This window comes from Salmo salar, chromosome ssa17 (assembly GCF_905237065.1).
Source record: "Salmo salar chromosome ssa17, Ssal_v3.1, whole genome shotgun sequence".
Classification (NCBI taxonomy): Eukaryota; Metazoa; Chordata; class Actinopteri; order Salmoniformes; family Salmonidae; genus Salmo; species Salmo salar.
In genome coordinates, this window is record NC_059458.1 from 23,303,948 (window position 1) to 23,316,598 (window position 12,651).

At 44.7% G+C, this 12,651-nt stretch overlaps 1 protein-coding gene across 1 annotated transcript; it reads right to left on the reverse strand.

Annotated features, from left to right (window-relative positions):
• Positions 1 to 1,675: 1,675 nt before the first annotated feature.
• Positions 1,676 to 6,863, reverse strand: LOC106575533 (zinc finger protein 239-like). The gene is made up of 2 exons (XM_014152089.2): positions 6,568 to 6,863; positions 1,676 to 2,638 (listed from the first exon to the last, which is right to left on the reverse strand). Exons 1-2 carry the CDS (start codon positions 6,758 to 6,760, stop codon positions 1,809 to 1,811), a joined length of 1,023 nt encoding a protein of 340 aa, XP_014007564.2. The 5' UTR covers positions 6,761 to 6,863; the 3' UTR covers positions 1,676 to 1,808.
• Between the last annotated feature and the right edge of the window lie 5,788 nt (positions 6,864 to 12,651).

The window sequence follows — 12,651 nt, forward strand, 5'->3', positions numbered from 1 at the left end:
CGCACCGATTCGTCAATGGACTCTAGGGGGTTACACTGGAAAGGTAGTTTATTTCCTGGATTATGTCAAAACAAATGTGATAGGCTACATCAATATTCTAACATGCAGCCATCAGTACAGATAGAAGATATCCTCTATGTCATTGTTAAACAATTGAATATGAACTCCTGTTGTTTAGAAAGATGAGATTAGAAAACGTTTTGATCCATTAAGTTTGCACAGAATGGAAAAGTGTCTTTGGCGCTCTGGATTACATTAAATGGATGAAAACATACACATTACATAAGGTATTTACATGTCAGTTCATCTTATTTAGAATTGTCACTTCTCCAGCCATTCTTCCGTGCAAGTGGCACCTTTCATCTCCGACCAGACGGCAGCATTTGGAAGGATACATGCAGTGGGCGGGCGTGGTCGTTGAAGACCTGGAGTGTTTTCCTTGTAATGTTCTGTGTGTACAGTTCTTGTAATGTTCTGTGTGTACAGTTCTTGTAATGTTCTGTGTGTACAGTTCTTGTAATGTTCTGTGTGTACAGTTCTTGTAATGCTCTGTGTGTACAGTTCTTGTAATGCTCTGTGTGTACAGTTCTTGTAATGTTCTGTGTGTACAGTCCTTGTAATGTTCTGTGTGTACAGTTCTTGTAATGTTCTGTGTGTACAGTTCTTGTAATGTTCTGTGTGTACAGTTCTTGTAATGCTCTGTGTGTACAGTTCTTGTAATGCTCTGTGTGTACAGTTCTTGTAATGTTCTGTGTGTACAGTCCTTGTAATGTTCTGTGTGTACAGTCCTTGTAATGTTCTGTGTGTACAGTCCTTGTAATGTTCTGTGTGTACAGTTCTTGTAATGTTCTGTGTGTACAGTTCTTGTAATGTTCTGTGTGTACAGTTCTTGTAATGCTCTGTGTGTACAGTTCTTGTAATGCTCTGTGTGTACAGTTCTTGTAATGTTCTGTGTGTACAGTCCTTGTAATGTTCTGTGTGTACAGTCCTTGTAATGTTCTGTGTGTACAGTCCTTGTAATGTTCTGTGTGTACAGTTCTTGTAATGTTCTGTGTGTACAGTTCTTGTAATGCTCTGTGTGTACAGTTCTTGTAATGTTCTGTGTGTACAGTTCTTGTAATGTTCTGTGTGTACAGTTCTTGCAGTTGTGGCTGTTTTACTGCTGATTATTTTGCTGACCTGATTGACAACTTTTGCCAGTTTACTCCTGTCCCTGAACGAGAGGTTCCCAATTCCCATACCAGGTGGAGATGAAGGTGAGAACACTCTCGATCAGGGATATTTACACCATGCTCATTGTGTGTTTGCTTGAATTATTCCGCATCTTACCGCCAAGGCATAGTTCTCTAGTCTTGGTGAAATTGACGTCAATGAAGCTATTGTCAAAACGTGTCACGAGGTCATCAATTAACTGAAACTTGAGCTGGATTTGCCATCCAGGCAAGCAACCAGAGCCATGTCGACCCCATACAGGTATTTGATGAAGGTGAGGTCACTGTTTTTGCATACAGTTGTTATTTGTGTATACGGAGAACAGGAGTGTGTGCTCTGTAGATACAGCGGTGAGGACTTCCTGAAGCCCGCAGTGTCCTGGAGGGTAGGTCCCTGAAACTGAGCACTAGATTCAGTTTACCAATCTGATACTGACTGGTGATTTCCCCTCAACACACATTACTCAGTTTGTTCTGTTAATTGCCAGAAAACAGAACATTTTTATTCAGAAGTTGGACATATTAAGAAATTCACAATGACAAAGTATTCATTTATTGTTTTCATTTCAGGCTATTATTGCACTCAGTGCAGTAATATCATTTATGCCCTTTAGTATGAGTGTTCATATGTGATTTTAGGCGATGTTTATAACCAAAGCATTTGTAACATTCTTTGCACTGGTAAGGTTTCTCCCCTGTGTGAACACGCTGATGACGTCTTAAATAGCTTAATGCGATGTAACTTTTCCTGCATACAGGACAGATATATGGTCTCTCTCCTGTATGAGCTCTCATATGCAATGTCAACTCTATCTTCTGGTTGAAGGCTTTGCCACAGTCTTTGCACTGATAAGGTTTCTCCCCTGTATGTATCCTTGAATGGACTGTCAAGCTTCCCTTCTGGCTAAACCTTTTTCCACATTGTTTGCACTGATATGAATTCTCTCCTGTGTGTACCCTTGTATGTCTGTCCAAGTCACCTTTTTGGATGAAGCTTTTGCCACATTGTTTGCACTGAAAAGGTTTCTCCCCAGTGTGTATCCTTGAATGGATGGTCAAGTGTCCCTTACATGTGAAGCTGTTGCCACATTGTTTACACTGATATAGTTTCTCCACTGCAGCAGAGCAGTCTGGATGAACTGAGAGGGGCTGATCACTGGTTGGTTGTGGTACTCTGTAGCCCTCTCCATCAGGTTCTGTTTTGATCTCTTCAGTTATGATGATAGGTAGAGCGCTCCTCTCTCCATCATCCACAGTTTGGTTTAGGTAAAGATGTGAGGGCTGAGGTGAGTCCTCCTGACTGAGTCTGAGCTCCTGTTGTTCTTTAATCTGTGTGGGTTCTGGGTCCTCCTGCCCTAGACTGGGGCTCCACTCCTGCTCACAGTTCTGCTGCTCAGGGTGAACGGCAGGAGACAGTAGCTGGAAGTCTGGAGGGGAAAAAATATATTCAATCAATATAGACTTAATATATCTGTCATTGTGTTAGGAAGGCCTCTGTGCTCAAAAATAAAACTAGTTTGTTGACTAGTCTACACTACAGCACAGAAAAGGCTATACTGACACTCCTGACCTACAAAAATATATTTAATTTCAGAATTAGTTCAAATTAAGTTAAGTATATGGTTAGGATTAAGGTAAGGGTCAGTTTTAGATTTTGGTTACTTGTTTACAGGACAGGAGTGCCTTATCGCCGGTACCTAAGCAGCGTGACTTAACAAAGCAATGTTGGCGAACCAGGAGTTGCGTTCAAGGGTGCGCATAGCCAGAGAGGAAGAGGGTTTCCACTAGTTACCACAGCCACAAAGTCAAATTGGCTAAATTGTGAAAACAAACATTTTGCTTCTTGATCTTAATTTAAGGTGTGGTTACAGTTAGGTTTAACATTTTAAGATACATTTTTGAAATAGGCGGGATTTATGTCTTTGTGGCTGTGGTAACTAGTAACGACCGAGGAAGAGAAAGCTCTTTGACATGGGAGAGGCTATACGGACACGCCTGGTGCACAAAATTGATGATGCATGTCGCGCAGCGAGAGTTGAGTGGAGACAAACGGATTATGTTCAGTCAATCATCGTAACTAGCTCTCTTTTGTTTTCGTAACGGGTCGCTAAACGACCTATGGGAACTCCTTCCCCTTCACGTGATCTGACTGAGATGTTTTAATGTGATGAATTTGAAACTTGTCTGCCAAAGTTGGAACTTGTGAGATTGTTCAGATTCACTCCGTTTTTATCTGAGTAACCAACAACCACGGATAACCACCAGGAGAATAAGGAAACAGTCCACCTCAGTCAGGCCCATCTTTTTAAACAATCACAATTTATTTAAATCTCTAGTTTAGTAAATAAGTAGTTTTGTTGTGGTCACAAGAAAATCTTAACTCAGGTAGAGAGTGCCACAGTCAGGCAGAAATCTGAATGCTCTTAGTTTCCCTGGCTGATATGGCTGCTACTTAGAAATACTATAACAATAAATCATTTGATGACATTCACTGCTATAAACCCTTCTCCAATATAACCGCATAGTTTACACAGACCCACCTCTGGCCTTTGACAAATACATCTCTGTGTGAAAAGGTGTCCCATGGTTTGTTTTTGTCAACGAGCTCAATGTATTCCAAACACTGGTGGTAACCAGATGATCCCAATAATTCAGGTAGTAAACGTTGGTACAGTACAGTATTCAGACCCCTTGACTTTTTCCACATTGTCACGTTACATCCTTATTCTAAGATGGATTCAATTGTTTTTTTCCCCCTCAATCTACACAAAATACCCCATAATGACAAAAGAAAAGGAAATATCATATTTACATAAGTATTCAGACCCTTTACTCAGTACTTTGTTGAGGCGCTTTTGGCAGCGAATACAGCCTTGAGTCTTGTTGGGTATGAAGCTAGAAGCTTGGCACACCTGTATTTGGGGAGTTTCTCCCATTCTTCTCTGCAGAGCCTCTCAAGATCTGTCAGGTTGGATGGGGAGCGTTGCTGCACAGCTATTCTCAGGTCTCTCCAGAGATGTTCAAATCGGGTTCAAGTCCAGGCTCTGGCCAGACCACTCAAGGACATTCAGAGAATTGTCCCGAAGCCACTCCTGCGTTGTCTTGGTTGTGTGCTTAGGGTCGTTGTCCTGTTGGAAGGTGAACCTTCGCCCCAGTCTGAGGTCCTGAGTGCTCTGGAGCAGGTTTTCATCAAGGATCTCTTTGTACTTTGCTCCATTCATATTTCCCTTGATCCTGACTAGTGTCCCAGTCCCCGCTGCTGAAAAACATCCCCACAGCATGATGCTGCCTCCATATGTGACGCTTGGCATTCAGGCCAGAGAGAATCCTTTAGGTGCCTTTTGGCAAACTCCAAGTGGGCTGTCATGTGCCTTTTACTGAGGACTGGCTTCCGTCTGGCCACTCTACCATAAAGCCCTGATTGGTGGAGTGCTGCAGAGAATAGTTGTCCTTCTGGAAGGTTCTCCCATCTCCACAGAGGACCTCTGGAGCTCTGTCAGAGTGACCATCGGGTTCTTGGTCACCTCCCTGACCAAGGCTCTTCTCCCCTGATTGCTCAGTTTAGCCAGGTGGCCAGCTCTAGGAAGAGTCTTGGTGGTTCCAAACTTCTTCCATTTAAGAATGATGGAGGCCACTGTGTTCTAGGGGACCTGCAATGCTGCAGAAATGTTTTGGTACCCTTCCCTAGATCTGTGCTTCGACACAATCCTGTCTCAGAGCTCTACGGACAATTCCTTTGACCTCATGGCTTGGTTTTTGCTCGGATATCCACTGTCAACTGTGGGACCTTATGTAGACAGGTGTGTGCCTTTCCAAATCATGTCCAATCAATTGAATTTACCACAGATGGACTCCAATCAAGTTGTTGAAACATCAAGGATAATCAATGGAAACAGGATGCACCTGAGCTCAATTTCGAGTCTAATACCAAAGGGTCTGAATACTTATTTAAATAAGTAAATGTAAAATGTATAACCTGTTTTCGCTGTGTCATTATGGGGTATTGTGTGTAGATTGAGGGTAAAATTAAATTGGATCCATTTTAGAATAAGGCTGTAACGTAACAAAATGTGGAAGGGGTTTGAATACTTTCAGAATGCACTGTATATTCCATTTACTAGTCAAAGATATTTAACTTAAGTCAAATACGAAATTAACTGCAACACACTGGTCTCAAATATATTAGCATTACTAGGCTACACTGAACAATGGCGGACCCAATGTATGGCTTTTTTTCATATTATAATGTGTCCCAGTGCAACATACTTTTAGGGTTTAACCAACTATTTGTTTGCATAACCAATATAATACAACTATTTAAACCTATATAATACAATTAGTTGTGGTGTATAACTTATGAATACTAATGCTAAACATAAGAGGTTTATATTGTATTAACATAGATTGAGCGACATATAATAGACATGACTAACTGGAGGGTTGCTGGCTAATAGTGTAGGCTGAGTAGACCCGTGACACACACACACATGCCTGGTTGTGGGGCCGCTCAAGGACAGGTGTATGTGAGGAACTGATAGAGGGGAGAATGGCTGTGGCACAAGAACAGGCACTGTCCTTGGGTGTCTGACTCTCGGGTACACACGAAGATAAGCTAGAAGACAACTATGCTTGGCAACAAAGATGCGTCTAGAGGCTGGGACCAGCCTGCACGCCAACGATAGGCTGGAGTAAGTCTAAACCACACCCAGGCTGGAGTAAGTCTAAACCACACCCAAGCCTCTACTATGACAGGCCCTCAGGGAGAGGGCACTACGTCTGTCAAGAAGTATTTAAGGAAGAACTTATGATGTCATTTCAGTTCTCTGTCTGCCCTGCGTGGTGACACAGTGAGCCCGTATATACGAACATCATATTTACCATAAATGTGTTTGCATTAATTAAAGTACAAAGAAATCAGAAGTTACTCTGTGTTAACTGTTTTATTCCAGTACCAGATTGAATTGACGCGACCCAACAATACCTAGTTTTCAACCACTGGTACGTGGCTTACCGAGCGCTCTTTGATATTTTTGTAACGCAGTATTCCAACGGATCGAGTTTTTAATTCGTTACGTTGGCTAATTGGCAGGTCACGGTGATATCTAGAATGGTGACCAATAATACAAGTTATTTCTCCCTTGCCCATCGAAATAAATGCGGTGGTTGACAGCTAGCCAGCATAAACTAGTCTCACCACGATGACTGACTGAACCGAATCCATAAGTCATCAATTTGGGCACAAGGCATGTCCGTATAGCTTATCCCCTTCGGCATAACACAACGTGCCACATACATCTAGTCTATTAACTAGTCTACATGTCAAATCTCGTTACAACAACTGCATTTCGCTACAAACCTGCTCTGTGTAACATTATTTCTGGTTTGGTAGCCATGTCCAACAGCCTCCGTAAACGGTCGTTCTCCTCCACTGAACGGAATATTTCTTCCTGATACTCTGCTATGGTCTTCTCCACGACCCCGAATATCTCCACAGCAGCCGCGGATAAACGCTCGGTGACAAACACATTCAACAACTGTAGTTTTGACATATTGGCGATGGTTATGGAAGTCAAGCTGTTCGTTTTATTAAAGAAATGTTGGTTGAAACCTCTCTCTGATTCTGCGTACCGGCTGATAGCGACCTTGTTGTTGTTTCACTAAAGTTGATCGGTGAAAAAAGACTGCATTACAATAGCGCCACCTGCCGTATTGGAGCATTTCATGGAAAACCATTGTTGTCAGTCAGTATATTCCAAAATATTTTATGTTAAGGTACGAGATCTTTGAGCCACATTACCTGGACCAAGTTTTGCCCTCAGTTTCAATATGGGTCCCAACCAGACAAAACACCACTTTTTTTTCATGCCTTTGCCTTGTCTTTTAGTACCTTCTAATTAAAACACCCGGGCTCCCGAGTGGCACAGTGGTCTAAGGCACTGCATCTCAATACTAGAGGCATCGCTACAGACCCTGGTTCGATTCCAGGCTGTATCACAACTGGCCGTGATTGGGAGTCCTATTTGGCAGTGCACAATTGGCCCAGTGTTGGCCGGGGTAGGCCCTCAATGTAAATAAGAATTTGTTCTTAACTGACTTACCTAGTTAAATAAAGGTAAAATAAAAAGCTGCAATATGTCAGAGGAAGGCCCAAAAATGGTCAAATATAGTTATGTTTATTAGATTTTTTTAACTTCAGTAAATATTTTCTTGACTCTATTTCTTGAACTGCATTGTTGGTTAAGGGCTTGTAAGTAAGCATTTCATGGTAAGGTCTACAGCTTTTGTATTCGGCGCATGTTTACATTTACATTTACATTTAAGTCATTTAAGCAGACGCTCTTATCCAGAGCGACTTACAAATTGGATGTGACAAATATCATTTGTATGTATGTATGTAACTTTTTGGGCGACACGGCCAAATTCACTTAGAAATGTTAGTTGTCATTCTCATTGAAAGCAAATATTTTACTTTCAGTTTTGTACACCAGCTTCAAATAGCTGAAATTACAATGTTTTTGGTTATAGAAAATATATTTCAGAAGTTGAGATGGTACAGTGACTCTCTACAATACACTTGCTTGTCCTTCTGCTACCATTTCCTTCAAGCCATCTACACATACAATTTGATGCATATGTTCGATAAATCCAACTTATGCACCATGCAGAACGCACTGCAACTGCCTCTGCAACGCAATGCTGCAAGGCAAATGCAGTGTTCCATTGGAAATGAATGTAGTTCTGGTGTACCAACATGCCAAACCAGTGTTGGTGCGATCGAGGCGTAAAACCCAGAGGCACAACATCTTGAGACTTCCAGGATCCTTCTGAAACAGACCAAGCCGGGGTTTGGGGTTTGAGAAGTGAAAAAATCTTCCATAGCTGTTTCTTAGGGATCCAAAACAGTACATCATATAACATTATTACACCACTACATATCTACAATACAAAACGTATAATACCATGATACAACAATATTGCAGTGAACGTGTGTGTAGAGTGCATATGCGTGTGTCTGTTCCTGTGTATCTCTTGTGGCGTACAGCAGGTCAGCCTCCAGGGGGAGACTCGTCAAAGCCTGGTGACAGACGGACTATACATCACGAGGCGATGGCTCCAGCTGCTGGATGTGCCAGGTCTCTACGAGATCTCCGGCCAGGAATAATTGGTGCTGATTGGGGATTGGTGAGCAATCAAGGGCTGATTGCTCACCAGCTGTACAAGTCCCATAAAGCTGCCAGAAGGGCAGCACACAGGAGAGACTGGGGGAGGAAAGGACTCACGTATAGTTGGGGATGGTACCAGAGGTAACAGGAGGGAGTTCAGTTTTGATCCCCACAGGATACAGAAAGACCTGGAGCCCAGAAGACGGTATCCCGGACAGGGTCTCTTGGGGGAGACCTATTCTTTTCTTTTGGACTATTATTTTAATAAACACCTTTGAAACTGAGCTAATCCTACTCTGTCCATGTCTGATCTGTGTAAACTTTTTGACCCAACCTCCTGGTCTGCCACAAGTGGTGGAGAATGCGGGCATCCTGACAACTTGGTCAGATCAAGGTTGACGTTTACGCAGCATCAGCATGGACGAGTTGATAGCTCAGTTCATTCGGGCCCAACAAGCCTAACAGGCGGTTCAGGAACGAACGCTGGAGGAACAGCGGCTACAAAACGTCCACCTCATTGAGGAAATCAGGAAGCTACAATGAGGAGCGTCTACTGAATCACATCCAAACCAGTTTTTAATCAAGCTAACAGAAGATGACAACATCGAAACCTACCTCTGTACATTTGAACGGACAGCACTACGGGAAGGATGGCCAAGGCAGAAGTGGGCCAGTCTGCTGGCCCCACTCCTCTCTGGGAATGCCCAAAAGGCGTATTGGGACCTGAACGATGAACAGGCGGCTAACTACAACGGACTCAAACGGGAGATACTCAGCCGCCACGGGTACAACCTGGCCCATCGGGCTCACTATTCCACAACTGGAGGTTCGTAGCCAACGCATCCCCCCCGAGCCCAGATGAGCGACCTACTACGCGTCACCAGGGGATAGCTCCTAACCGACATACCCACCCTCTCCATCCTAGACAAAGTGGTCCTGGATCGCTTCCTACGGGCACTACCCCACAACATGAAGAGGGCAGCGAGTCTATGCGCGCCCCAGACCTTGGAGGGCCTCCTGGAAGCAGTGGAGATACATCAGAACACTCAGGCCCTGCTGAGTGGGAACCGGGCCGGGTCGACGACCCATTCGAGGAGTCGGAAAGGACAGCCCCACTGCTCGGTAACCCAAACCAACAATAGGCAGGGCCAAAGGACCGCAAACACGTGGAGAGACGGCTGGGGTAGGGCCAACCCACCACCGACGACCCCAGGTTGATGGAGAACAAAGGAGGTGTTTTGAGTGTGGCGCCCGGGGGCACATGGCCTGGAATTGCCCGGCTCGAGAGGAGTCTATGCCATCAGCAAGCCCCGGAAGCTAGGTGGGTCATGCAGTGAACTACGTCAACTCCTGTTGGGCACACCACGAATCAACTGCACTCATGGTCCTGGTGAAGGTTGACGGACACGACACGGAAGCACTATTAGACTCCGGAAGTATGGTTACCCTCGTAACCACGAGCCTGCTGAACCAGGAGACCGAACGGGGTAGGGAGATGTCCATTTCCTGTGTTCACGGGGACACAAAGCGGTATCCAACCGTATGGGCCAACATTGTGACGCCACAAGGGAACTGCCAGATGATGGTGGGTGTAGTACCAGAGTTACCGGTATCTCTCCTAGTGGGACGAGATTGTCCACTGTTCGCAGCCCTGTGGGGGCATGAGCTGTGGAAGAAGGTACGAGCCGTCCGAAGACGAGAGTGAGGACGACCCATCGCCTGTGCGGCCCAGAAGCAAACGGTTGACCAACCTGCATCTACGGGTCCAGAGTCAGAGGGGGTGCCGGGAAACCCGACTCCCATGGGAGGAAGAGACCAGCCTCCGCCTCCTCGAATTCGAGGGGCCAGTTGAGACACCCCCTGGGGGCCAACAGAGGAGACAATTCTGGACGGCCCAGTGGGAGGACCCTAACTTGAAAGCCGCCGCAGCCCAAGTGATAGCGGTGGATGGACAGCTACTTCCGGGGGTGAGTGACTGGCGATACCCCCATTTCCAAATCAAGAATAACCTTTTGTATCAGGTGATGCGCAAACAGGGGGAACTTCGAGAGGTGTTGTTGCTGCCCAGACAGGACATGGGAACTGTTCTTCAGCTGGCCCACACCCACCTGTTGGGGGCGCACCTGGGAATGGAGAAGACCCGGGAATGGATCGTCGCCCGGTTCCACTGGTCCGGGATGAGGAGGGCCATGGAAGACTACTGTTGCAGCTGCCCGGAGTGTCAAATGACTGCCCCAAAGGCACACTTCCGAAACCCACTGGTCCCCCTACCGATCATCGGGGTGCCCTTTGAACGCATCGCCATGGACATAGTGAGATCCCTGGTAAAAACAGCACGAGGACACCGGTACATCCTGGTAATCGTAGACTATGCCACCCAGTTTCCTGAGGGAGCAGATGACTGCCATATGGCCAGTCGTGAGGGAACATATGGAGAAGGCCCAATGCGCCCAAGCCCAGGTCTACAATCGGGGAACCCAGCCCTGAGAATTCCAGGTGGGAGACAGGGTGTTGGTCTTGATCCCTACAGCCAAAAGTAAGTTCCTGGCAACATGGCACGGGCCCTACGAGATGATCGAGAAGCTGGGACCTGTCAATTACCCCGTACGGCAGCCCGGAAGACGGAAACACCAACAGATTTACCAGGTGAACCTGTTGAAGAAATGGCACGAGAGGACAGCCTTGGCCGTGTTATGGTTGGGACCCAGGACGCCAACGGTACCAGTGGTGATCCCGAGCAATGAGGACCTCGACCCGGCCCAGAAGCAAGAGCTCAGGGAGCTCGTCGATCGTAACGCGGCGGTGTTCTCTGAGAAGTCTGGGCCACACGACCCTCACAGAAATAAATATTCCAAACATAGTCTGGGATAGTTGTGGGATGCGATGGATCCCAAATTAATACAACCACTAGCATCAAAAAACATTTTTTACGCAATGTGGACGACGCAACAGATCAGAACATTTAGCTTAAAATTAGGATAAACTATTAGGCTATTTCTTCACATTATACGCACAGCAATGTGCACATGGTAGTAGGCTATAAGCGCGAATGATCAATTAGCGGAAAACACCATTATGAAAACTGACCGCAAATGTAATTATGCATGTAATGCTTTTATTATAAAGGCGCATTTTTATGGTGAAAATTATCTTCCCCAAACTTGAAACTCATGCGCTACTTATGTATGCCAGTTAGGCTCTAAACCCATTGTAAAGCGGATTAATGTGCTTAATTTTAAGATGTTATTTGGCCACTTTAGTTGTGAAACAATCCTTATTAAAACATATAGGCCTATGGGCTAAGCTACATGAGGTGTGCGACTATGATTCGAAAAAGATGCAAAAAAAGGCATTGTTTCTTATGCTGGGCATCATTCACAAGTGATAATATATAATTCACAAGTGATAGGCTAATATTGTCAACCATCAGACTATTCTTGATGTAATCTTGTCTTTACATATACTAAATAATATGTGTGAAATGTATTTTGATTTAGAATGGACCATTATCAGAAATCTGATCCTCCTTTTTTCAGTAGAGGCCATCACTCTGCTTTCTCACGCAATTGCATAGCCTATTGAAATGTTGCGCAACATGAGCTCATGGGCTCTCATGAAGGGTTTGATTAGATTTTCGAAAACATTTGCATTGGTGTTAGTGATTAGAGAGACAATAGAGTGTTGAGTACCAGGCAGTTAGTAAGTTTGGTAGGCTACTAATGACCATCAGCAGCATCAGAGCTTGGAGAGGCCTAGTTACCCTGACTAAACGGTCACGTGGAATTTGACTGCCTTCATGACTCGTGCTGCCGGTGTGGCGGTAATACGGTCACAGCGACAGCCCTAGCCATAACACATACGTTTTTCCAAAAGAAGACTTTGATCGATAATGTCAAAAGCCGCACTGAAGTCTAATAAAACAACTCCCACTAAGGGTTGGTAACAGGCTGATTGGTCAGCTATTAGAGCTAGTAAAGGGGGCTTTACTATTCTTAGGTAGTTGAATTACTTTTGCTTTCCTCCAGGCCTGAGGGCACACACTTTCTAGTAGGCTTAGATTGAAGATATGGCAAATAGGAGTTGCAATATCATCCACTATTATCCTCAGTAATTTTCCATCCAAGTTATCAGACCCTGGTGGTTTGTCATTGACAACAATAATGTTTTCACCTCTTCCACACTCAATGACAATGCTTGTCTTTCATAATTTTATCAGTTATAATTGGATGTGTAGTGTCAGCGTTTGTTGCTGGCATGTCATGCCTAAGTTTGCTAAT

Excerpts from the sequence above, each read along its gene's own strand:
- LOC106575533 (XM_014152089.2), bottom strand. The coding sequence starts at position 6,760 with ATGTCAAAACTACAGTTGTTGAATGTGTTTGTCACCGAGCGTTTATCC. Across the intron at positions 2,639-6,567 it reads AATAATGTTACACAGAGCAG|ACTTCCAGCTACTGTCTCCT; the intron begins GTTTGTAGCGAA and ends TTTCCCCTCCAG.